Source organism: Aythya marila (genome assembly GCF_965140915.1).
Source record: "Aythya marila genome assembly, chromosome: 3".
Lineage (NCBI taxonomy): Eukaryota > Metazoa > Chordata > Aves > Anseriformes > Anatidae > Aythya > Aythya marila.
Window position 1 is genome coordinate 55,947,028 of NC_139044.1, and position 24,160 is coordinate 55,971,187.

General features: G+C 39.2%; 1 protein-coding gene across 3 annotated transcripts in view; it reads right to left on the reverse strand.

The window, feature by feature from the left end:
- PHACTR2 (phosphatase and actin regulator 2) overlaps window positions 1-24,160 on the reverse strand; it is a 133,066-nt gene that overhangs the window by 32,470 nt on the left and 76,436 nt on the right. For all 3 annotated transcript variants that reach the window (XM_082756929.1, XM_082756931.1, XM_082756930.1), the window contains exons 2-4: window positions 18,481-18,648; window positions 7,273-7,353; window positions 4,357-4,515 (exon numbers count right to left, since the gene is read on the reverse strand). In XM_082756929.1, coding sequence (XP_082613055.1) covers window positions 4,357-4,515; window positions 7,273-7,353; window positions 18,481-18,648 — 408 coding nt within the window. The remainder of the gene's footprint in view (window positions 1-4,356; window positions 4,516-7,272; window positions 7,354-18,480; window positions 18,649-24,160) is intronic.

Genomic DNA, 24,160 nt, shown 5'->3' on the forward strand with positions numbered 1-24,160 from the left:
TTACCTAGAGTAGCTTTCCTTTTAAGAAGACTTGGATTCAGCCTCATTTACATAGTTCAGGTGATGAATAGAAGATATACTATTCTTAGAAGAACTGTTTTTAGCCAGCAAATAACTCAGATGGACTGAGACCTACAAGAAGATTCTCGCGAGCCAGGCAAAAAAAAACCCACAACTTTTATGTATTGTGCTCATAGATGTTATACAAAGCTTGGGGTTGTAGGAAGCCAACAAGACACAGAAGAGGGAGAACAGTCTGCCTTGTCTCTCACAGGGAGTGGTTTGCAAAATTGGTCTGTTGAAAGACTTCTGTATAAGACCCTGGAAGACGAAATAAAGCAAAGACCTCTGAGAAAAGGAACCTAGAAAATTTGAGTTTGAAGAACAATCCCTTGTACACAAACTGGAGTGTTGGTCAGCGAGTATGCATACTCAAAAGACCAGAGCTTATGATTCCCTTTTTCCTTTTCTGTTTATCCATCAGAAAAACAAAAGATTAAATTTAAAGGCAGAGTTAAGCGACAGCTGATAAAGCGTACGGAAAAGGACCTCTGAACCCAACATACTCTGACCTGAACGTTTGCCAGCTCTCAAGGTCAGTTATCAGGTGGGGGAAAAGCATTATACACATGGATCCTATGAATTCATTTAGAAACAGGACGACAAATTGTTTCCTTCACTGAAACACGTGAGAAAACCTAAGAGGACCTCAGGTCTGCTATAAACAGTATAGGAACATTTCAGAAGCTTATGCTTCATGTCTCCCACAACACCCACAGCACCCACAAAAGAGCTCTGGCTTCCTGCAGTGCAGTTATTTATCAGAGTTTTATCACACAGACCTGACTGATGGTATGCAAAATGAAACTTCTGCTTACTTTTTTCCAGGCCATATCTTACAAATGGTTACCGAACCTTTCACTTCTTCAACCCCAGGGTAAAAATGAAATGTGAAATTATCTACCAGAATCATGGAAAGATACTTAGCTTCCCATGATTTAAAAAAATAAATTTTAAAATAATACAAACAGAACTCAGATACAAACTCAGTGTTCTCTGGTATTTCTGAATGCCAGAGACATCCTGGGAGGATAAGAAGGAGTTCTGACACAGTAACAGGGGGTTTTAAAATGTGCAGCAAGCATGCTGTATCATCATACTATGTCCCTGTACCTACAACAGCTACAGTTTTGACATCTATTCTACTGATGTTGCTTTTGCTCTTCTCTACCACTATTGTAGGGGACAGGAGGCAGAAAGCCTCCTTGGATCCCATATGCGATGCTCATACCCCGCTGTGAACCTGGAGCGCTGGGGTCTGTAGGGTCTACTATAAGACAAGTGCCATAGGTCAGGAGCCCTGGAACGACAGCATGGTCCAGACTGCTGGCCAGACAGCCAGCAGGTACTTTGGCACACTGCCTGTTCACTTGCTGCTCTGCACCCCTTCCAGGGTGCTCACAGAGAATGGCTACAGTTTAACTTTGTGTTTTCTGCAAAAGACAAAAGATGGTAGGCACTTTTAGTCAAAGCAGAAAAAAAGATAAAAATCAGAATTTGAGCTGGTACATGTGTAATGTGAACAAATGATCTAGAAAAAAAGATCCAGGCTCTGGTTTCTCCTCTGCAAAGTTTTATCACTCAATTACCTGTTTTTGTAAAACTGTCACCAGCTTCTTATTATCCTGCCATAAAGGAGAAATTTCCTTTTAAACATCCCACTCGGATGACTGACATATCATTACTACAAACAGTAATAGTTACACTATGAAATTTCCAAAGGGATTTTTCCCCCAAATATGAAAGGCACCTGTAAGCTGACAAGCAGCAGAGGGGGGCAAGGTTTGTAGAGCTGTCTGGCAGCACAGTGAGCAGTTTTCAAGCTTTTTCTTTATACCCTTGTGCTTAATTTGTTTCTGGGCTGTATGGCTGGGCCTATCATTTGCCCTGTTGACACTGCGTTTCCGTGGCTCATGCTGAAACAGCTTTTTTTCTGTAACTTAATTTAACCCCTAACATATTCCCAGTTCTTTCAAGCATTGTGCCAGCTCTCATCACTTGATCACCATGCATGTCACCCTTTTTGAACTTTCAGTGTCAGCAGTTATCATATTTATATTGGAAGTTCATTGTCAAGACCCACTTGAACTGGAGAGCAAATAAAGACCACCACAATTTCATAGAAGAGTTTTAAAATAACCTCATAGCTTTCAGGGGCTAGGACACATTTTTAGGAACATTTTGATTTGGCAGGAGTTTGAACTGCAGCATAGCGAGCTACTAAACAGCAGGAATTAATCCTGTCTTCAGGTCTTATAAACATGCAAAGTGTATATAACTTCCTTTAAGATTTACACACAAGAGTTCATGACTCTAAAAAGCCTAACATCAGCCTCTGTAAAGATGAACAAGAACCCATTTTTTGTGGCAGCCTGGATAGTATTCATTCCACCTATCTCAGTTCTTCTGACAGAGGACTGTGATGTGAAACAGGAGCATGCTTTATGGTCTGAGCAGAATATACCACCCTAGGTATTCCTGCAGTCCTGCTGCAGCTCTGGTTTTGATGCTCTGTGAGGTGGCAGGTAAATATTAATATATAATCAAATAAATATAAACCCATTAGCAGTTCATTTCTCACTCTGTCAGTGGCTGTATGTGCAATGCATGCATATGGCACCTGTTATAAAAAAGCACTGAGGATTAATCTGCTAGGTGAGATTACTCTGTGGTCCTTACTCTTGCACTGAGTTAAGAGACTGGCTCACCTTCTTGCTTAATGTAGTATGAAGGGACTGGAGCGATAGTTATATATTCTTTGGCACTGAGCCTACTCCTGTACGGCAATCATTTCAAATTTCTTTAAGGTTAGTGCAATATATAGGGTGTGCAGAGTATAATAATGTGTTTGAAACAGATACTGAACTTTCCCCTTTTCATTAGAGTTCTACATTCTGCAGAGTCAGCTAGATGGGATTTCAGAAATGGGATTTTAGAAATGTGTATTTCCAAAAAAAAAAAAAAAAAAAAAAAAAAAGCACCTTAGGAAAACTTCCAAAACCTGACAGTTCCAGAAGGCTGTATTTACGGATGCATAAAATAATAAGTGATCTGATCTAACCCCAAAGTTAACCTGAACCATTTTAAAGGACTTTTCCATGGCTTTTGCAACTCTTTTTTCCTGACCCAATACACATCTGGTTCTAGTTGGCATCAAAAGATAGATGTATTTAAATGTCATGAAAAAAGCTAATCATGTATTTCTGGCTTGTTGGGAGACAGGAAGTACTAGAAATCTCATAAGAAAGGCAGTTCTCCTTGGATATCCAGCCACTTTTTACATAGTTAAGTGATTTACATAGTTCAGAGAAGAATTCAAATTGTTGTTAGCTGAACTGGCCCTCTCAACCTCCAGAGGCTCATTCATCACTAGGTAGAGGTTACTAGAAAACATTGGAAAGACTGCTCAGTCTAACAGCCAGCCATGAAGTTCTCGGTCTTTTGTATCCTTGCTCTTTCCTGTAGAAAAACCCAATAAATGGAACAGCATTTACGAATGCTTTTTTTTTGGGGGGGGGTTAGAAGAAGTGGTCCAGTATTCAAGATGCTAGAGAAAGAAGTTTATAAGCAGTCAAAACCCGTGTGATTCCACCTTAGTGTTTACCTTTTCTTTATTCAGTCAAGCTCCTTTACCAAGGTGAATCTGAATACAAAATTAATATGGACCTTGGGATTTAGTGCCTAATAAATATTATCAGTATTATGTGCGTTTTAGTTATAAAAAAATCCTAGGGTCATAAAGTATATTTTCTATAAATGACCTAGGTTCATTTTGCAGTAGCAAGATATTTTCTTGAATATTTCTGAAGAACTTGGAATACAAGTGTTTAGGATGTAATCAAAACCACTCAGAATGAGCTGCTGAAGTTATTTTCAAAATGACACATAGTTTTTAAGTAGCTTAAACACATTTGAACATTTACGCCACAAGCCACATCTGCAATGATATTGCAAGGTGATGCATATGCACTTAGTGTCTTCTTTCACAAAAGGAAAACCTGAAACCAGAGCTTGCCCTCAGCTTCAAGGAAATGCTCACAGGGAATTAAGAAATCAAACATCTCTGTGTGTATTGTCATGCTCAGACCATGCTTCTCTTTATTACCTTACTATATCCACAGTAGAAAGCATGCCTACCAGCGATGAAATACTGATGTTTCACATGTCTATCTTCTCGGCAGGTTCTGCTGGCATCCTTGTTGCAGAACAGAACTCACAGCATGTTAGTGTTAATGGAATAACATGTTAATATTTTAAGCAGGTGAAAAACAGTTTGCGATAAATGTGTTCATTTACCTTTTTGATCTTCTTTTTTTCCTTCCAATGCAGAAGCTTTCTCTGATGAAGTACCATTATCTCCACTGGCTTTTACTATGTTTTCTTCTTGTATGGTTTCTTCACCAATGGCTACGGTGTGTCCATTTGAAGTTTCAAAATTTACTGTTACATCACCATCTGAAATGAAAATTAAAAAGCCATTGTCTAAATTAACTACTTGCTTAGCACCCATTGACAACACACAACATCTCTCTACTTTCAAGTTTCCATGGAAGCAAAGCAGAAAGATTTACTGAAATGTAAAACAGGCTATAAATATGCTCTGAAAACTAAGGACCTCTGTAGGCTGTCAGCCACTTTGGGTGGGTACCTCTTCTGAAGCAGGCCTACTTTCCAGGTCTGTCATCATGATTCCATCTTGGGGTATGAACTCACTACACATCAGCATCCCATACTCTTCCTCCCCACATCATGGTTTACACAGCTAAGAAACGTGTGCGCGTAACACAGTGTAGCTGCACTGTGTTTCCATAGGTCCCAAATCTGGACAGTTATTGGGTAGAGTTGTAGGACTACTATGGTGCATCCCAGTAGGTAAATCAGGCAGGAATTCTCAGAATGTGTGTACCCAGCTAATGAATGTGACTTTATTATTAATAAGTAAATATCCAATCTTAAGAACCAAGGTAAGGTCCTCCTGTATCATATCACATACTGCTATTAAATTTTGCAAGCCCAATTCTTTCTCAGCTCTGATGATATTTTACTCACTTACCTGGACTACCCCAGCTGTTTTCTTTTTCCTCATGAAAAAAAAAATATAAATTCTTGTCCTTATTTGTATCTGTATTCCTGAAAAATGCTACATACTCTTGCTGGCTCATAACTTTCTCTATTCCCTGATTGCTGTTCACTATTCCATGCATTTTAAAAATGTTGCTGATTTTCTTCTCTGTTTGTTTCTCAGATTTGTTATCTTTATGTTGCTCGCACCTCACCTGCAGTTCACACAGATGATTGCTTTCCTCCTATAAGGCGCTCTTGCCATCCATTCAAAAATTATGCAACTTTACCTGGCATTTCTTCTGTTGTTTCTTCATTAATCATGCATGGTTCTTCTTCTCCTCTTCTTCACTGCTGTATGCTGTCAGACTTGGATTTTGGCAGTTCCCTTGTTTCAATACAATTACGTAGATTTTCTCTTACCCCCTTAGGCTGCTCAGGGGGTTAAGCTGATGGTTTCATTTTCACCTATACGCTAACTTTATGTATACAAACAGCGTGTAAAAACTAAGTTCTGCCTTCTTAACCTTGTCTCATTCACTATAGCTGCTATTTGCACATGGCTTCCTTCTTACCTGACAGCAACATTCAGCGTCAGCTTTTTCCTCCCAGATGTTCATAAATCCACTCCAACCTTTCTGCCTCCACTTGTAACACTTCCACTTTTTTGACATTCTGCAAACATCTCATCTATGCCCCTGCCGTTTTCCACCTCCTCCTTCTTCATCCCTTGTGAAACTGTCACTTCTTCACATTTCTTACCTCTTACTTTTCAATACTGCATGTCATTTCTTCATCTAGATTGCATCTCTGTAGTTATTCCTTCCAACTCGCTTCATTGCCCAACTGCTACCTGTCCTATATCTGTTTTTAGAGATTCAACCTATAATCTGTCCTATATCTCTGTTTTTAGAGATTCCTTCAAACCAAACCTATATTCCTTCAAACTGCTCCTTAAAGATTATCATTTTCATCACACATGAAGCACAATGTGATGAAGGCAGCACAGACTGGACTGATGGCCTTCTTAAGAGGGGTGGAAGGGGTGAAATTTGTTCACCATTACATCCTTCTCTCACTTTGTTCTGAGCCAAGAGAACTGTACAGTCTCTGTAAGGGATACAAAGTGCCATCCCCTTTTAAGAGTGGAATAGCAGGTCGAGGACACTAATGACCAAGTAACACATTTCATTAAGTGTCCCTACACTCTAAATGCAATTTGCAACCATCAGTGAGCAGAGTCACATAGCTGCCCAGAAAGCATGTAGCAAAAAATATACACATTCACAGATGGACAAATAGAGGTATGGAGAGCTCACATTTCTTGTTTTGAGTCAAAGACAGTGGCAGAGACAAGTTAAGAAGCCAGCTGTACTGGACGTCATGGTCTAGTAATTAGACAAACACTGTAAATACAAGTGACGTCACGTGTCAACAAACAAACCCTTTACTTCCAAATATCAGTGTGCACGATTCTTCAGCTGAGACAGAGTAATATAATTTCTAGGTGAAACCTGTTTTTGGAAAAAATGGAGTTCATGGAATTCTTGGTAAAATGATGAATGCTTCAATTTTAAGCTACTGATAATTATTTCAATCAATTGTATTTTAATTACATCTAGATTTATAGAAGCTCAAGAATATTAGAAAGAATACCACTAGGAGCATTTCAGAAACATAATCAGACCTAGCACACAGGTATTGACCATAGTTTACTCATGCTTTTCCAAGCACAAACCCTGGTTACCTGTTATTAACCTCAAATTATTTTGAAACTAGTAGTGTCTTCCTCACAGACTTCTGTTTGTGCCATTTGTGAATATGGTCTGTGCGATAGTGATGGGATTTACATGATCCCAACACTGGTATTTTTGATATGTGAAATATCTCTGTTTACAGGGAGCATCAAAATTCTCGAGGATATGGCCAGAACTCAGACAGTGCATCCCGGCAGGAGCAGTTATGAGCGTTCTGCAGGAGCAGAACGTGGATCTCTTGACTCCAACTTTAATTATTCAGCTGGCTCAAATTACCTTTCACACTTTTCAGCTTCTCCTTATACCTATTTATACTACACAGAAACAATGCAATAGGGGTTTTACCATCCATTTTTAGCATTTAGGAGCTAATTTCTAGGTAATGTGTTATCACCTTGCTCGGGCATTTCCTTCAGCACTCCCCTTCTTATCAGCTCCTCTCTGCTTTGTCTTGTCGAAATCTTCCTTTCCAACACTAAAGAAAAAGCACAGTTAAGAATAGGTTTATTCTCATACTTGTTGATGCTTGTGAAAAATGTAGAAAAAGACTTCTAAGAAACCCTGAGAAATATTGTTTCCTCTGACTCTGCAGGAGAAGTGGCCTGGGTTTTCATGGACACCCTCTGGAAACATTCTCGCACAACTTCAGCCACGGAAGGTGGGAATCACCTGATCCAATGTCTACAGCTGAGCCAGACTCCATGAGGCTTCCTTTACAGTTAATAGGAAAAGGTGCTTCCAGAGTGAAACTTGATTCATCCTAGTTTAGACATTTAATATTTAAAGGCACCTCTTTCTCACTAACTAGGGGGATTAGGTCAACCAAAGATACAATCATCTGTTTTTGTAGATGTTTTGAGTTGGGAGAGAGTGCTCAGAACAAGCAATATCCTCAGTCAAGTCACAAAGATGCTCACAGAGTAGCCTTTACGACCATACAAGATGTTTTAAATGAAAAACAAAACAAAACAAAACAAAAAAAACAACACACAAAACAAAACAAAAAATCTTAAACAGAAGTTAGAAAGTTCTGTTCAAAAATGGAACAACATTCTCATCCAGGCTGGTCGGCTGTCATGGAAAAAAATGCAGCATCCTGTTTTTAGGTTTAAAAAAAATGCATACAACATACACAAAAAAAGACTGCGACATCAAACATTTTAATTATTATGTTTATTTCCCATAAGAAAATGTTAAATAGTTTTATAGGGAAGAGCATTTACAAATGGCAAAATAGAGTAATTCCCCACTCCACCCCACCCCCAAACCAATACGATTTTGGTCAACAATCTGGGAAGCCACTGCAATGATTTATAGAACCATGGTGCGTGGTCCAGAAAATGTGAACATCACTGTTGTAAAATCTCCTTTTTATTGCTTTGTTAGTAAAAGTTAATCACCCATCCTGATTCTGTTTACATATGGGCATCGAAACCCAAGTAATGTTTGGAGCACAAGCTGAGATCACACAGCAAAACTTCAGCAGTGCTGGACTTCATCCTATTAATGATGTGGGATAGGGTGATTTATCTCATCAACTAATTCAAACACTCTGGTAATCCAATTACTCTCTAGTGCAAGTCTAATTGCTGTATGTAGATTAAATGCTGCAAGAGGTACTGTCCATCTCACTTGAGCTGGCCTAGTTCGAAGGAAGCAGTCATACGGCAAAGTGAGTGCTACTGTGAGGACACACAAGAGTCCTCAGAAGTGCCGAAACGTGGGTGAGAAATTTACCCTGTGTGTATAACAGCTGACAAACACCTCTCCCAGCAGCAGGTAGGTGTGGCTGCTGGCTTGCAACCAATCTGGCTGAGCTCAGACACCTGAAGGAATTGCAGCTCTCCAGCAGAGACTCCCCTTCTCTGCCAGGGAAGGGGGTGGTTGAGCAGAACACGAAGCAGATTCTTCACTTCTCAAATTTACAGCACTAGTTTTATTTTTCACACTGCAAAATGTGGGGATTCAGCAACTGCTCCATGCGGGATACATTTGCCTGCCAAAAAAGCACCAGCTTCTGGAGGAAGAATTGGTGGTAGTAACCATTATGACCATCCTGGTTTAAGCTACCCACTCCTTTAAAATCAAGAGCTCATGAATGAAAACAATATTGGCTCAAGCACATGTAAGTTGGTTTCAGTTCTGTATTTGTATATACATTGTGAAGTCTCTCTCTGAAAGGTCTAACTTTTGCTGTGTTCAGATAAAATGGAGCCCATGAGCATCATTGCACAGCTGCACAAGCCAACCTATGCCAGTCTTGTTCCAGCTCTCCTCCTCATCTGCCCACTTCCGTGTCCTCCCCAGTGCTGTTAGTGGGACCTGACCCCACAGTTAGCCACCACAACAAGCTGCCCATTAAACCAACACACCAGGAGTGACTTTCTGCCGGTCTAACTCCCTCAACTGGCTCCCGGCACGATTGGTTGAACAAGAGTGTGGCCATAAGGCAGGGCACTAGAGAGGTAGGAGCACAGTGCTGCCAACTTAATTTGGCTTCCTTTATGCTGGAAATTGATCCTAACCCTGATAAGCATCTGCTTGGACTGTACTGCTCACAAAAACTACTGTTGGTGCAAAAGTCACAGCAGAAAGGCATAGCTAGGAATGGGGGAGAGGATGGCAGCCCAAATGCAGATCAGTTGAGAGTGCCCTGGGTTCAATTCCTAAATTAAACAGTAGTTCTTCCATTTTTTCCCCATAACTTTTAAAGGTATATATCCTGCAACTGTGTGCCGCACAAGTTATTGGCACAGCAAACAAAACATGGGAATGTGCCCTATTCTAGCAAGGAGCTTTTCATGTAGGTCAGCTCTCACAAAGACTTCTGGAAAAGACAATGGGGACAATAAAGCCTGAAGACTGCAGGCAGGCACTGATTGAGAGCTATAATCAATCCAGAAAGTATGTGTATTTATCAGCAGAGTGCGATTTCCTTTGATATAGACCCCAAGGATGAACTCTTTGTGCATGTACTTTATACCTGTTTTGTCACTGGCAATGTAAATACTCCCTTATTATTATTTCAACTTTGCAAGTATAATTTACTTCCTACCTTTTTTCATCTCTGCTTCCTTTTGGCATCTGTTTTACTGGGGACAATGAAATCAGATGCTCTCTCATGTATTTCTTTTTGTGAGATTTAATCCAATACTGGTTGAAAACAATTACGTCCTTTCCCTCAAATTCAATAACATTGGATCTGATCCCCTCATCAATGTCTCTCTCTAGTTTTCAGGATGATGTGTTTGGTTTTGTTTTTCTTTTCTACAACACTGAATTAATAATTGTACCAAACTAAACAATGAAGAGTCATGGAAAATGTCACATGGAATTAAAAGACATTAACTCCTTACACTTCCACTGGAAGATCTCAAAGCATTTTATTAACATTATAAAGGTCTTGTGACATCCCTTAGATATAACTATCTCCATTTTACAGATTAGAAAATTTATGAACAGATAAGCAGCTTAAGCCCCAGTCCTTAATCATCTAAAATGCTAGCCACAAGTGTTGTTTTTATTTAAACTGATAAAGCTCAGTTAATTCAGCTTAAAAAGATAATTTATTTAAAATTCACTAGCTTTCGTTATGAATATATTTTAATTCCTACAAACAGGCAGAATTTAAATTTAAATAAAATTGATCAAAAATATGTATTCTTGTGTAAGAGGAATGAGTAGACTGTCTTTTTATGAACCTGCACTGGTTGCTGTTTAGACAGGTGGACTCATTATTTAATGCTTATTACAGTCTTTGGACTATATAACATTTCACAAATAACTATTTTGATTATCTAGCCCAACTGCACTGAGCTTTAAGGGTCTCAAACTATTTAGTTGTGCAGATCACATTAGGCTACTGTTATGTTTCAGTAAACTCTCCTAAAATAATATTCTTTTTTACAAAGTCAAGCATTCAGAAGTTAAAAAATGTTTCAATGAGGGCTGACAAGTGTGCAGATGGTGCCGCTTTTATTTGCTCGTTATGTTTTACCTTTGCCACCCCTGCCTCATTTAGTATACAGACTGCACTGTGTTCAGTGAATAGTTTCTTTGACTAAATTTTTAACTTTACCTTACCTTTTGACTGTGGCCGTGACCTAATCTGAGGAGCAACCTAAACATTAATTTGAACAGAAAACTATTAGTTTTACCAAACTGAATCAAAGAAAGCAAATTCTTCTCCTTGATGCCCACGTGAGATGCAAATTGGGCAACTTTTGGCCGTAGCATAATTGAGTCATATTATCAAACATTGTTGACATTTAAAAAGCGTATAATTTAAGGTAAATTTTCAGGTATAATTTCCCACTTAAAATTGTGATAATTCAACCAACAACAACAAACACAATAAACAAACAACAACAACAACCACCCAACAATAGAAGCCATAGGAATTCTAGTTGAATTGTTATTTATAAAGTCAACAGAAAGAAAGTCATAAGCATAGGTGATCTCCTGCTGAGCTAATGCCATAGACAACTGTAGAAAAAGTTATCATCTTTCTGAACCACCTGGGATAGGTATCACTATTTGTCACCTTTGAAACACTTAAGTCTCCTGAATTCAGTACAGGAGGAGAACTGTAGTTTGGTGCTTACACCACTGTCCCTCTTGGCATGCTCCCTCCTCTCATCACCTCTGTAACAACTTCATCAGGGACTTTCTCCTTCACTTGAAGAGCTAATCCTCTTTAGTTTCCAGACCTAACTCTCTTCTTTCCTTCTCCTATCAGAACTTGCCGTACACTTTTCCTGTGCTTCTCCCATAAGCACACCTTTGTCTCTTTCTTTCTGATCTTCATTCCTGCAATCTCTGATCTTACAGGTTATTACCTATTCCCCACTTAGGAGCAGAAGGCTAGTACTATCCTTGAAGAAATATATGACAAATATTGTTAGCTGTACCACCACGAAGTGGACATCCTTAAGCTGAGTAACCCACTGATCTTATTAACACAAATCTTTTCTGTCACAGGTGTATAAGCTCCTGTGAGACCCCACCTAGGATAGTGCATTCAACTCTGGGGCTCCCAGCACAAGAAGGACATAGATGTATTAGAACGAGTCCAGAGGATGGCCACAAAGATGATCCAGAGGCTTTAGTACCCTTCCTATGAAGAGAGGCTGAGGGAGGTGGGGTTGTTCAGCCTGGAGAAGAGAAGGCTTCAGGGAAACCTCACTGTGGCCTTCTAGTACCTAAAATGGGCCTACAAGAAACACGGGGAGGGACTCTTTGTCAGGGAGTATAGTGATAGGACAAGAAGTAGTGGTTTTAAACTAAAAAAAGTGTAGCTTTAGATTAGATATTTAGAAGAAATTCTTTACTCAGACTGTGGTGAGGCCCTGGCACAGGCTGCCCAGAGAAGCTGTGGATGCCCCTTCACTGTGTGTCCATTCATTTTTGGATGCTGGGTTGGATGAGGCTTGAGCAACCTGGTCTAGCGGGAGGTGTCCCTGCCCATGGCAGGGGGGTTGGAACTGGATGGTCTTTAAGGTCCCTTCCAACCCAAACCATTCTATGATTCTATAATAATAATGTGTGTGTGTGTATAAATATATATAAAAAAATATATAAATCTTATAGGCATCTGTGATATCTATAAGTATATAAATGTGTATATAGAAATATTACATATATGCACACTTTCCAACATTAACAGTAATATATTGTCTATAACACTAGGCAATAATGAAATGGGAATAACCATTTCTCCACCTGTGTACGTGTGCATAGTGAGATCAATTACACAAACAAGTCCTGATTGTAAGTGTAATTGGTTACCATCCCTTGCCTGCTGAGGAAGTTGGAGGTGAGGCAGGCTTAGCTCTCAGACATCATCCTCCAGTAGATTTAAAAAATCTCAAGTCAAAATCTTTCTCCTGTTGCAATCAAGAGGGAAGTTTCCACTGACTTCAGGTGTAACTACCAGAAAACATGTCAATTTATCACACTGTACGTTGCCTTGAACTGCAGCCCTCATTTACTTGACAAATTTTACTTGATAAATTTTACTCATCCAAGGGATCCCACAAATGTGTATTTTTAGCCCAATATAAATAATAGTAAACCCAATAAAAATAACAGTCTACCTCAAAAGGCAGTTTCCATCACTTCCTAACTGCCTCCTTAAAAGAGAAGTATTCAGCAGTTACAAACCTCAAGTAGTTTAAAAAACTATCCTCTTATTTAAAGAGCAATGTGAGATTCTGGATATTCTCCAGTCATTAGTTTTGCCCGTCCAAGAGAAGCAAGAGAGAATTCTGATTTTTAATTTTTCTCTGATCCAGTAAGAGCTAAAATTGCCTCCTGCTCCCTGTCTGCACATACCACCACACCAGGGCTTTGAAGTGGCATCTACTTCATGCCAAGACATAAACTGCTGCCTTGCTTGCCTTCAGAGTAACATATTGAGACAGGGAACGGGAAGAAGCCCTTTGAGATAATGCCATCTCTTGTTTGATTTTACTTAATTTTGAAATCCCTATGGGCAGAAAGTATACAACCAGTGCCTTGAGAACAGATTTTCTGAGATGCAGCATGGAAAATATGTTGCTGAAGGAAAAAAATCCAACCATCACTCCTACATTGGCCCAAATACTTCCACATCACATCTAGTTCTCCATGTTTTTTATTGTTCGTGGTATTTGCTGCTTATGAATATCTTTCAGTTGCTAGCATAATACAGGCACATGAGATTTTGTCAACACGCTGCATGGTCCAGCCCTGTCAAATCTGTAACAAGAACCTTTCCAAAAGCTGACTGAAAATCCAGTTACAGCAATAGAAATTCTTTCCAATATCCCATATTCTGTCTTAGAAGAAATGCTTTCTTCACCTGCATCCATACTTACTAAGTTTCGGCCCTGTTAAGAGAATAAGCAGTATAAGCAACAATCATCATACTGTCTACCATGGTTTCAGAACAAGAGATTAGCCTCCTGCATGTGAGATATTCATATACAAACAACCTATTCTGCAATGTAAATATATCTCTGTCTGCGTTGTCTGAGGAAGAGGATTTCCTGTAGGAATTTTATTTTGTACGGATGTTTTCCCTGTTCTCATATTAGATAAGCAAGTTTCTTCTGCTGTGTCAATTAACCAGCAACACGGGGTGACTTGCCAAGTAAATGCATCTTTTTAATCTCTGTTGGCCCTGGGTCTGTTTCCTCAAGAAATAAAAGGATAACATTTTTTTTTTTCCCTGAAACAACCATCTGAAGCAGGATGAGCGCAATCCAAATTGGTTTTCATTTCAAATTCCAGCCTCACAGGAAAGACGTATACAAACATAAGTGGTTCCATACCTTCCTTACATAGAGCTTAAAAACAAATGAGTATCTCCCTACAGCTCTGGGGTTTCCTGACAGCAAAATAGCCCCCAGGCACGTCAAGATATGCTTTCAGTGCAGGCTAACCCAATTTGCACTGAGTAGCTATAGCTCATTCGTGATGCAGCTGGGGCTGGCACCCTGTCTGTTTCTGGGATTTCTGAGGACACAGTCCCTTAGTGCTGCAGAAACAGCAGAATTTACCCCTATCATTTCTCTGTAAGGAATTATGTGAGGAGGTCATCTGTGTTTCTGGCCAAACAGAGGAGGAACTGCAGGAATACACTGGAAGTCAACACAAGTGACTTATGCTGGTGCACTCCTGCCAGCACTACCAGTATTATTAGTAGGCAATCAGGATGAATGAAAGATGTATCTAGCTCAAAACAGGCTACTAGCATAAGACCAGCACAGCCAGGCTTGGAAGAAATAGTTCTGATGGTAGACAAGAGAGTAAACGGCAATAACATCTAAACAAGACTATGAACTAAATTTGCCTTGAAGATGTGCTCAGAATCTTCACTCTGCAGAGATTAGTCAGTATAGTCAATTAGGTACCACTTTCATCTAGCCAAAGCTTACATCTTGGAGAGCCACAAGGGGTAAAACTCCAACATGACAAGTAGAGGGAAATTGATTTGGGAACCTTTCATTTATTTTTAAAACTTACAATTCTTGTCATCCAGGTTTACTTTCTTTTCATCTCCCCAGCTTAGGAAACCAGACTTTCTATGTCTTAGGTGAAAGTTGAGACATTCAGATATTACATAACTCCCAGCATTTCACTTTTACAGAAAAAAAAGCACTAAATACTGTGATGGTTGGCAAAATGCATGTAACCTTACAAATACAAGCTGATGATATACTGAACGTACAAAAGAATACAAAAGCTTTCAAAACCTGAAATCTATTCCCTGTATCACTACATTAGTACAATCCCACTCAAATGAGTGAAGTGTTACAGCATAGTGGGATAGATCATTAAATCCTTATTAAAAATAGAGCATATGGACTCTTTAGAGAAAATAAAAACAATCTACTGAATAATGAAAAAATATAATAAGTTCCCAAGCCTGCATATAAAATGTTCTATTCACCAAAACATGCATTGAATTTGTAGTTTGTATAATTTAGATTATTAGAATGATTTTATGTTTTACTAGCTGAGTTTTACATTACTTTATGTTATTAAACATAAGAGCAGCCTTTACAGTATAAAGGTTGGGTACACACTACATGGTTATCTAGCCGGATGTTATCTAAATGATGATATAAAAAATGATTTTTTGTAAGGATAATTTATAAGTATATATAAAGATATTCAACACAAGATACATTAGTCACTCTAGTAAATCAGTTGTGCTAGTAGATTATTTTTTTTTCAAAAAGAACTATTAAATATAAAGTCCTGTGACTGAACTTAGAGTGGGGACTTTAATTAGTTAACTCTTACCTCCTCCTGCACTGAACTTTTCTCATGCCCTACAACATTTACAGAGATACTTCATTTGTGCTGATAATTAACTTCCACTTTTCAATACATAATTATATACAGTCACATATTCAATTGACCAAAAGAGCTCCTGGTTACATGATCTATGGACTGCATTGATCTTTCACCACTGACTCTATTAGTCTTCTGCTGATTCGTAGTGCAAATTCTCCTAACTTTTATGGATTTCTGTTTGCACACCGGTGCTCCCCATTTTGAATAAAAGATTTATAACAAAAATAAAACTCTAACCTTGGAAGAATAGACAAGGAAATCTACATTAATTTTTTAGCTTCCAGACCTGAAAGACAGTGATGCATAACTGCAGCTGAAATAAAAATAATCAGTTGTCTGAATTTTAAGTCTTCCAAAGAGCGTCTCTGTGTTTTCTCTCTGCTTCAGTATGCTCTTTTGACAGTAATCACAAAGCAAGACCACAAGTGCAAGTGGTAACCTTTGCAGAAAATTAAAAACTACTACTTCTTGTTATGGTTCACTGTATTAGCTTTCTGCTGGATCAGGTTTGCAATCTACTCATCACAGAACTGGTGCCACTGCTCAGAAGGCAGTGGAAGCAAGCAGACACAGCTGAGCTAACTGAGAAGACAGAGTACCCCCTTAAAAATTAGGTATAAGGTAGTTGAGATAGACTCTGCTTCCCAGTAATTACCTCCTTTAGAGTAATAAACACAGCTATGCATTGAGAGCACACAGGGGCAAAATCAGAGACTCAATCTAAAGTGCTCAACATATTCTGCTGTAACGCGAACAATATTGTAGCTCTCATGCATATAAATGCAGCAAACTTCAATGAAAGAGGTAGCATCCCTTATTACCAACTTGTGTTGCTGCACAGCACTTGAAAAAGGCATTTTGTGACTTGGAGTTTATTTATACCTATAGCATAATTTTAAACCCAGATTTTTATTACAGTTCTGAAACTATTTATTTTTTTCTGTTCATTCCATCAACTGTTAGGCATCTCCAGCGTTCAGGTGCTCAATCTAAGATGCCTTCATCCTGAATAACTTCATCGGAAGTCAGTGCCAATGGGACCTGTAGATTCTTCACACCTGTTGAAAAACTTCAGGGACTATGCTATCATAAACAACACAAGCAAATTAAGTATAAACAAGTAACTACGCAGGTACTTTTGGAAATGTTGAGCTCAATTGCTTTGTGCCTCATTTCCTCCTTTTGTAAACGAAACACAAACGTGTGTTTTGCCTTGGTATTACATGAATTGATGTCATGCTTGTACGATTGTATTGAGGCTGCTAAAGATAGCATAATGTAAGAAATACTGTATTTAACATAAATTTACCAGATATTAATTTGTAAAAAATAACTGCAAAATGACACATGCATTATTATTTAATGGCTTAACAGTTTAACATAAGGTAATGTTTGGTGACAGCTTGGGGAATGTCTGTATACAGCAATAAAAATACTGATTACTCTGAAGAATTTGGTGCATATTAGACCATGTACCTCCCTAAATGTAGCTTCAGGAGTGATTAACTAGGAAGATCTTTGCCCTAGAAATATGATAAAAGTACTAGGAAAGTTGAAGAAAACTGGAAGCAAGGCAGGAGTTATCAGGCTTAGGGGAACTTTTTGATTGCAGTAGTAAAAGAAATTGTGGTGGGGTTGTCACAGGGTACCCAGAGGAAAAAGATGGCTTCTTTTTGCCTTCTGAGTAAATATAACATGTTTTAGTAGTTACTCTGCAAAAACAGAGTTCCTTTCTGTAATAATTATCATTTGCTGGGTTTAAAATATAAAACAGTGTACTCCTGACAGTTCAGAAGAGCCTACTAGGGACATTTGGGGAGGTTAATACTGGTTTTCTAATCTAAAGGCATAGAAGACAGTGGACTTGTGGAAATGGATCTGAAAAGCCCATAGATGCTCCATGGACTCTGATAAAGCTCAAGTTGAGAAAAGCATAGCATCAAATATGTGAATCCCAGAATAGAACTTTGGGATTTTTCTGGAGAAAGCTTGGACAGAGCTCTGACACACAGAGACATACATGCATGGTTGGGCTCAGTTTACTCAGCGTGACTTTCTACAGCCACTTGAGTTGCCCCAAGATTTTGGGGATATCTGCAAAGGGATGGCAAACATAATGCAAAACCTTTAGGGAGAGCAGCCAGGATGTCCAGAGCACCTCAAGCGGTACCAAGTACCTGTGTTCAGGTGACCAAATCCCAGCCTTCCATCTTGCTCATTTTCAGAAGGAACATAACTCAGTCACAGCATTTTATTTCAGACTGTTCTTCAAGCCTATCCAGTTGGGGAGTGAAGGGGCTGAGCAGCCAGTACGAAGGCAGTGGTTGCAAATCCGATCCTCGTTCTCTTGCTGGGCATGACCACATCTGCTTCTCACCTCTGAACAGACCAAACTTCTGTCTCCATGAAAGCAAGGTTCATTTCATAACCCAAGCCACTGGCCATTAGAAGACAGAGACACTTCCAACATTCCTGAGAACATGTAGCATACAGTCTAGTGTTTCTTCATTAAAAATAACACTTTCAACATCAAAAGAATATAATACATAATGAATATTAAATGAACAAATTGCACATTTTTGGTGACAGGTTCAGGACAGAAGCTGAGTAAGGTTTTCCTTGCCAAGAATCAAACAGTTTTTGTATATGCAAAATACTGTGCTTAAATAATTTCTGCCATCTAAGACCTTTTCAAGTATTATCCTCAAAGCTATTACAGTGTTTCTTACTATTTGCCACCAAAGGGCCACTTGCATACCTGCCGATGTTTCTCTGAATTTGTCACTGGTCTTCTTCTTCCTCCATTTCCAAGGTTTAAAGATTTTGCCAATGGTAGAGAGTTTGCCCTTTCTCTTGAAGGGGGGAGTTTGCGATCCTGGGGCTGGTCCATCGGAGTTAGCGATTGAAGCCTTATCCAAGCCATCAACTGAAAAACAAACAAAAAAAGCAAAGGTAACTGAAGGATGGAAAGCAAAGTGGTAGCTAACAGATAAAGCACTCCGTTATCAGACAGCAAAAGGCTGTGGGGCAGTCCCCATTTTTCTCTTCCAGAAGGCAGTCAACAGGCATTTTATCACACCTGTAGTCAGAAGCCAGTCCTCACCTTAGCTAGCCCCATGCTTCATTTCTGCTCAGCATCCCCACTAGAGCCAGCCAGAGCAGGCTGCTCACAACACGCCTCTGCCATGTGCATGCTTCTCTGGTTCCTCATCGCTATTGAAGAACTCCTTTCAACACATGTTTTTGTGACATTTTCTCTATCTTTGGTAAAGCTGAATAACTAACTATCATGATACAGAAAACAAAATCCGCACAATGTAAAAACATAAACCGTTTCTTTGGAGTAAAACACATCCCTTTTTAAAAGAGCTCTAATGATAACTGTGCTGGCAGCAGAATGGAAATAGTTCGGTTTGATATCCCTGGTAATCAGTCACACACAGTGGAGCATGCCATGAGTCAGGCTTCATACCAAGAAAATGTATTTAACAATAAGCTTTTGGGCTGTAGCCAAAATTTAAAGAAGGATTGCTTTTCTGCAAAAACATATTGAGTGATATCAAAGCCAATATTTATAATCAATGGCTGTTTTGTGAACAAAATTAGCACTCATTGAACAACACGCAGCAACATAGAGTTCAAATAAATTTCCCAGAAATTTCCCTGAGAAGTCTATTATTTATTTCTATTTAAGAACTAAGGTTTCTTAGAGCATTCCACTCCTGATCCTGCAGACACTTCAAATGAGCTTAATTTTATTCACGTGAGTAGCTTCACTGAAGTAACCGCGATTACTTACATACATGAAATTAATCACAGGCTTAAATGTTTGCAGCATAATGGCCCTGTAATTGCTGTCATTCATCTAAACATTCCAATTATAACCAATTTGGAACAGAGCTGATGCCACTGTCAACAGTGATAATGATAATCATGGACCATTAAATCAGAAAGTGCTATTCAAAGAACAAAATATCACTGCTCCCATTTTACCGATGGAAAATATGAGGCATGGAACAGTTAAGTTTTTAATTTCACATTTGTCAAAATGACTTCCTAAATCCTGGTGCTGTATCTTAGCTGCTAAGAAGATCCATATTCAGACACATAACATCGTAGTGAAATCTTATTACTCTGTTTCTCAGACAAATGGCATTTAATGAGACCTATATTTGTCCTAGACTTTAGATTGATCTAGGATGCTAAAAAAAATATCTTTTCTGTGAGAAAGCTGATGTCATGCAATCAGAGTCCAAGAAACTTAATTCCCAATGTCTTGAAATGAAGTACTGGGAAAAAAAAGATCCATTGTATAACTTCATTGAAATTTATGAAGTTAAAATCAGAGATGACTCTGTATGAAAATGAAAGCATTCAAATCAATTAGTTATCAATGAGTTATCCCATAAAATGCAACAAATTCTGCACTCTCAGAGAGATGGAGCAAACAGCTTAAGAAAACTTTTCCAGCAGAAATTACTGTTATTCAGATACATCAAAATTGAAAGTTTTTTTTCCAAGTGTTTTCCTTGAGTACTTTTTGGTCTATAACACAGAGATAAGACGGAAGAAAGGTACTGAAACAGGCTTTAAATATAAAAAGCCATGATTTTGGTAAGGGCCAGGCTAGGTCTATGGATCGCATGGGTACAAAACCCCATCTTCCTTGCTTGCACATCCTGGAAAATGTTTTCAGGGTGATCCTTTGGGAGGTTTAAGATGACACTCCCATACAGCGGATGAGCCCCTAAGAGGTGGGTCTGAGAGTCTGGGGATCAGAAGACCACCGACACAAGCCAGCAAGCAGCTTGGCAGGAAGAGAGAGGTGTGGGGCAGCAGCAGGACCTCTGCAGGGGTACCCTGTCTGCAATTAGAGATTGCATTTCACTGAAGGTTTGCAGTCACTGCCTGTGGAGTATAATCCCGTATTGAATAGTGAAGCCTCTGCTGCAAACTGTGGACGTAAGGGAGAATTACTGGAAGGGTAGTTACAAAGGTAAGAGAACTGACTTTTTCTTGGCAATTCCAGGTGGCATGAGGAGGTGCAAGGCCTGCAGATGGTGGCTGGGGAGAGCCAGGTTGGATGGACATAAAGAATGCACTTCCAGGAGGAGGGTGCAGGGTGGGGAATCGCTGCCTTTGGAGGTTTCCAGTGCTTAGTCAGGGCTGCCCTCATCTCCTGCTAGGAGTAATCCCGCTCACAGCGAGAGGCTGGACTAAGTCACCTCCCAGTCAATGCTTCTGCAGCACTCAGGGCTGTGGAAAACCACAGCTGCTTGTGAAATCTGTGCTAGCAAGCCCAAAGAATCAGGAGCGAGGTGCTGAAGGAAAGAGATGAGGATCTGGTGGCTGAAGAGTTTTGTCCTGGGACAGGAGCCAAGCATTATCTCATTTGCAGAGGCAGTCCATGAGCTCATTAGTGAAAGGCTACCCGCTCCTTGGCTGCAGCAGGACAAAGCCCATGTTCTTGTCTTCACTGGCTTTGAAAGGCTGGGTTATTGATGTGAAGAGCCTGCGCCCTGGTGATAGACAGCACAGTCTTTATAAATACGGGAACATAGCTCTTTTCAACTCCTCCTGGGTCATGGAGTCCAGCCTGGTGCAGGCAACCACTTTCACAAAACGCTCATCTGAATTTTTTCTCCTTTGCCTGCCAGAGGGACTGGAGGATTACGGCTCCAATAGTTCCCCACAGAGAAACATGGATTTGGATCACTCCCTCCTCTGCCCTCTGCTGAAAATATTTAACTCTGAAATAATGATATTCATCCCCGCTAAAGAAATCTGCCTGCTTCAAATTAGCCAACATACCAAAAAAAAAAAAAAAAAAAAAAAAAAAAGGATCAATTTAGTGGTGAATAATTCTGTCTAGGAAGACTGCATCTCTTGAAAAGGGGATTCAACATTAACTCCTTCTGACCATAAAACATGAGGAGTCTATCAAATGAGCTCCGTAAGCGCTCATAATTGGGAATTTACTCATCCATTGACCTTGTACCACTTCCTTCATTTGGAAAAAAGGGATCTAAATATGTATCTGAAAAAAAAAAAGAATAAGCATGGCCAAGCATCATAGGTTGGCCTTAGAAATAATCTGAGATAAACTAACACTTCTAGGAAAAATGACGTATTTAAATTCAAAAGCAATCATAAGGTAGCATATTTTAGCAACTAATAAGTTGCCTAGAGGAAAAAAAAAATAAAAAATTCAGCAATGACGTTCCACAGCATATATGGAAAGATCTTTTCAAAAGCTGTTAGTTCTCATCTGTGAAACACTCAGCAGGAAAGTGGTGTTTAAGATTTACACTGTTTGCTTTGTAGGTCATGTATTATTTAGGAATAAAGGAGTGTATTTTGCACCTCAGAGAGCTTATGTACCTTCTATTAATCATTATAAGCACTATACGCTCAGATGAAAGGAAACACCTTAGTTTTCCAAGATGAGGAATTCAGTCACTTGTGTTATTCTTTCTATTTGTACAGGGTCTTGAAGACCTCCCTTCTTCCCACCATCGTCAGAAAGCCAATGAGTCATTCCATTGCCTTCAACAAACATAATTTTTAAGTTTGACATTAGGACTTCTGACTGTACTATATACTGCATATAATACACTGCATAATCTATTTTGTTATATCTTTGTCCTTTATCCTAGACGCAGATTTTACATCTAAAGGTTAAGTGTCTTACACGAATATTGGAGAAAACATAAGAAGGTTCATTTAAATGAAGTTTGTTTTTAAAAAAGAAATAGCTTTTATTGTTGACTAGCCAGACACATTTTGAGCTTGCGTACTGTTTCACTTGACTTCCTTTATGAAAAGTACTGACAGTGCTCCAATGCCATTCGTGCTTTGATTCCAGGGGACAAAAAAGGGTGGGCTGGAGAATTATATGTACGTTCTTCTGAACTGAGAGTCCAAGAATAAGGATGTTACAAGATGGAGTTTAAGAAACAAAGTAAAAACAAAAGGGTTATCACTGGAGCTTTGGATATTAATATTCTAGCTCTAAGTTCCTGGATGAGTTCTGAGCTGATGTTCCCCACTCACTGTAAGCAATTGTGTGCCTCTGTCAGTGTTTCTGTTTGCATCAGGACTTGCTTCCAAAGGAAACCTCCAGACTGCTTCCACTTGCTGAGCTTTGCTTTGTATTTCACAGCAGCTACAAAGAGCATGAACAAGTTTTGTTAAGCATGCAACTGAACTGGAAGATGAACTCCAGGAAGGCATCTTGTGCTCCATGTGCTGAGGAGCAATCAGTCTGGGGTACCAGGCTACAGCCAGCTAAAACCAAAACAGCTGCAACTGTTTTACTTTACACACTCATTTCCACCACACTTCAGTGCCTGCCAATGTAGACATTGTCTGAATAAACTGAGACAATGCACTGGTACCAGCAGTGCTTCAGTCAAGTAATTTGAAAGGCTCAAGGCATTTGATTCTGCAGTGCTTGACACATCTGTTTCTGACCTTTCTTGTTAGCTAGAGGGTAACATTTAAATCAGTACCATCAGGGACCTATTACTCCAGGTAGCAGAAGATGCAAGGGAAATAAGTCAAAGAACATCATCCTGTAAGTCTATTAACCATTCCTGTTGATGTCATCCCAAGCATTATATCATAATCTCCAAGAGGAAATCGTGTTGTAAAAGACCAACTATGTCACTGAGACACTGCAAAGCCAAATAACACTGGCACAGACTCGAAGAAAGAAATAAAAAGCCCTTCCCTGAGCTTCCAAGCAGCCAGCAAAGATTAGATTGGTTTAGGGATGACCTTAACTTTCCTATAAACAACCAAAGATGGAAATGCCTGAACACATCTGATCCTAGCAAGGCTACTTGCAAGAAACAACTTTGATCTCTGCAGCTGCCTGGGAGACACTTTTCTGCTCTGAATGATCTCCAGAGGTGTTGTGTGGCTGGAGCAGCAGCATGGATTATATGCAGTTTTTCCATAGCATGGTGCATTTCAGCACTGAGATGTTCACATCAGCACTGAAACACGCAAATACCTTCTTCAGGTAAGAATTTAGAACACATGTTACAAAATGCAACAAAAACTATCCATCAAATTGTTTCAAGTGAGTCCACCATAGATTACTTTGAAATAAATAGCTGTGATTCTACTGGTTCCATGCCTTTTGGTCTAGAATGCATTTAGACCATCTCTTTTTAAAGATTTGGGTTAAAGATAATTCATGAACAAAAGGAGAGGTCTATACTTATGCAATAGGTTGTACTGTACTTTTTACTCTTGGTAATGAAAGTGGAAAGCCAGCAGAAGAACGTAACCTCACTATTGGATAATCAGAGTCATGCAGATTATATATATAAATATATATGATGTTGTTATGGTATTCTTTTTCTAGTAGAGCCACATTTTAATAGGTAATGGATCATAATTTGTTGCTTGTAGTTTATTGCTAGTAACTT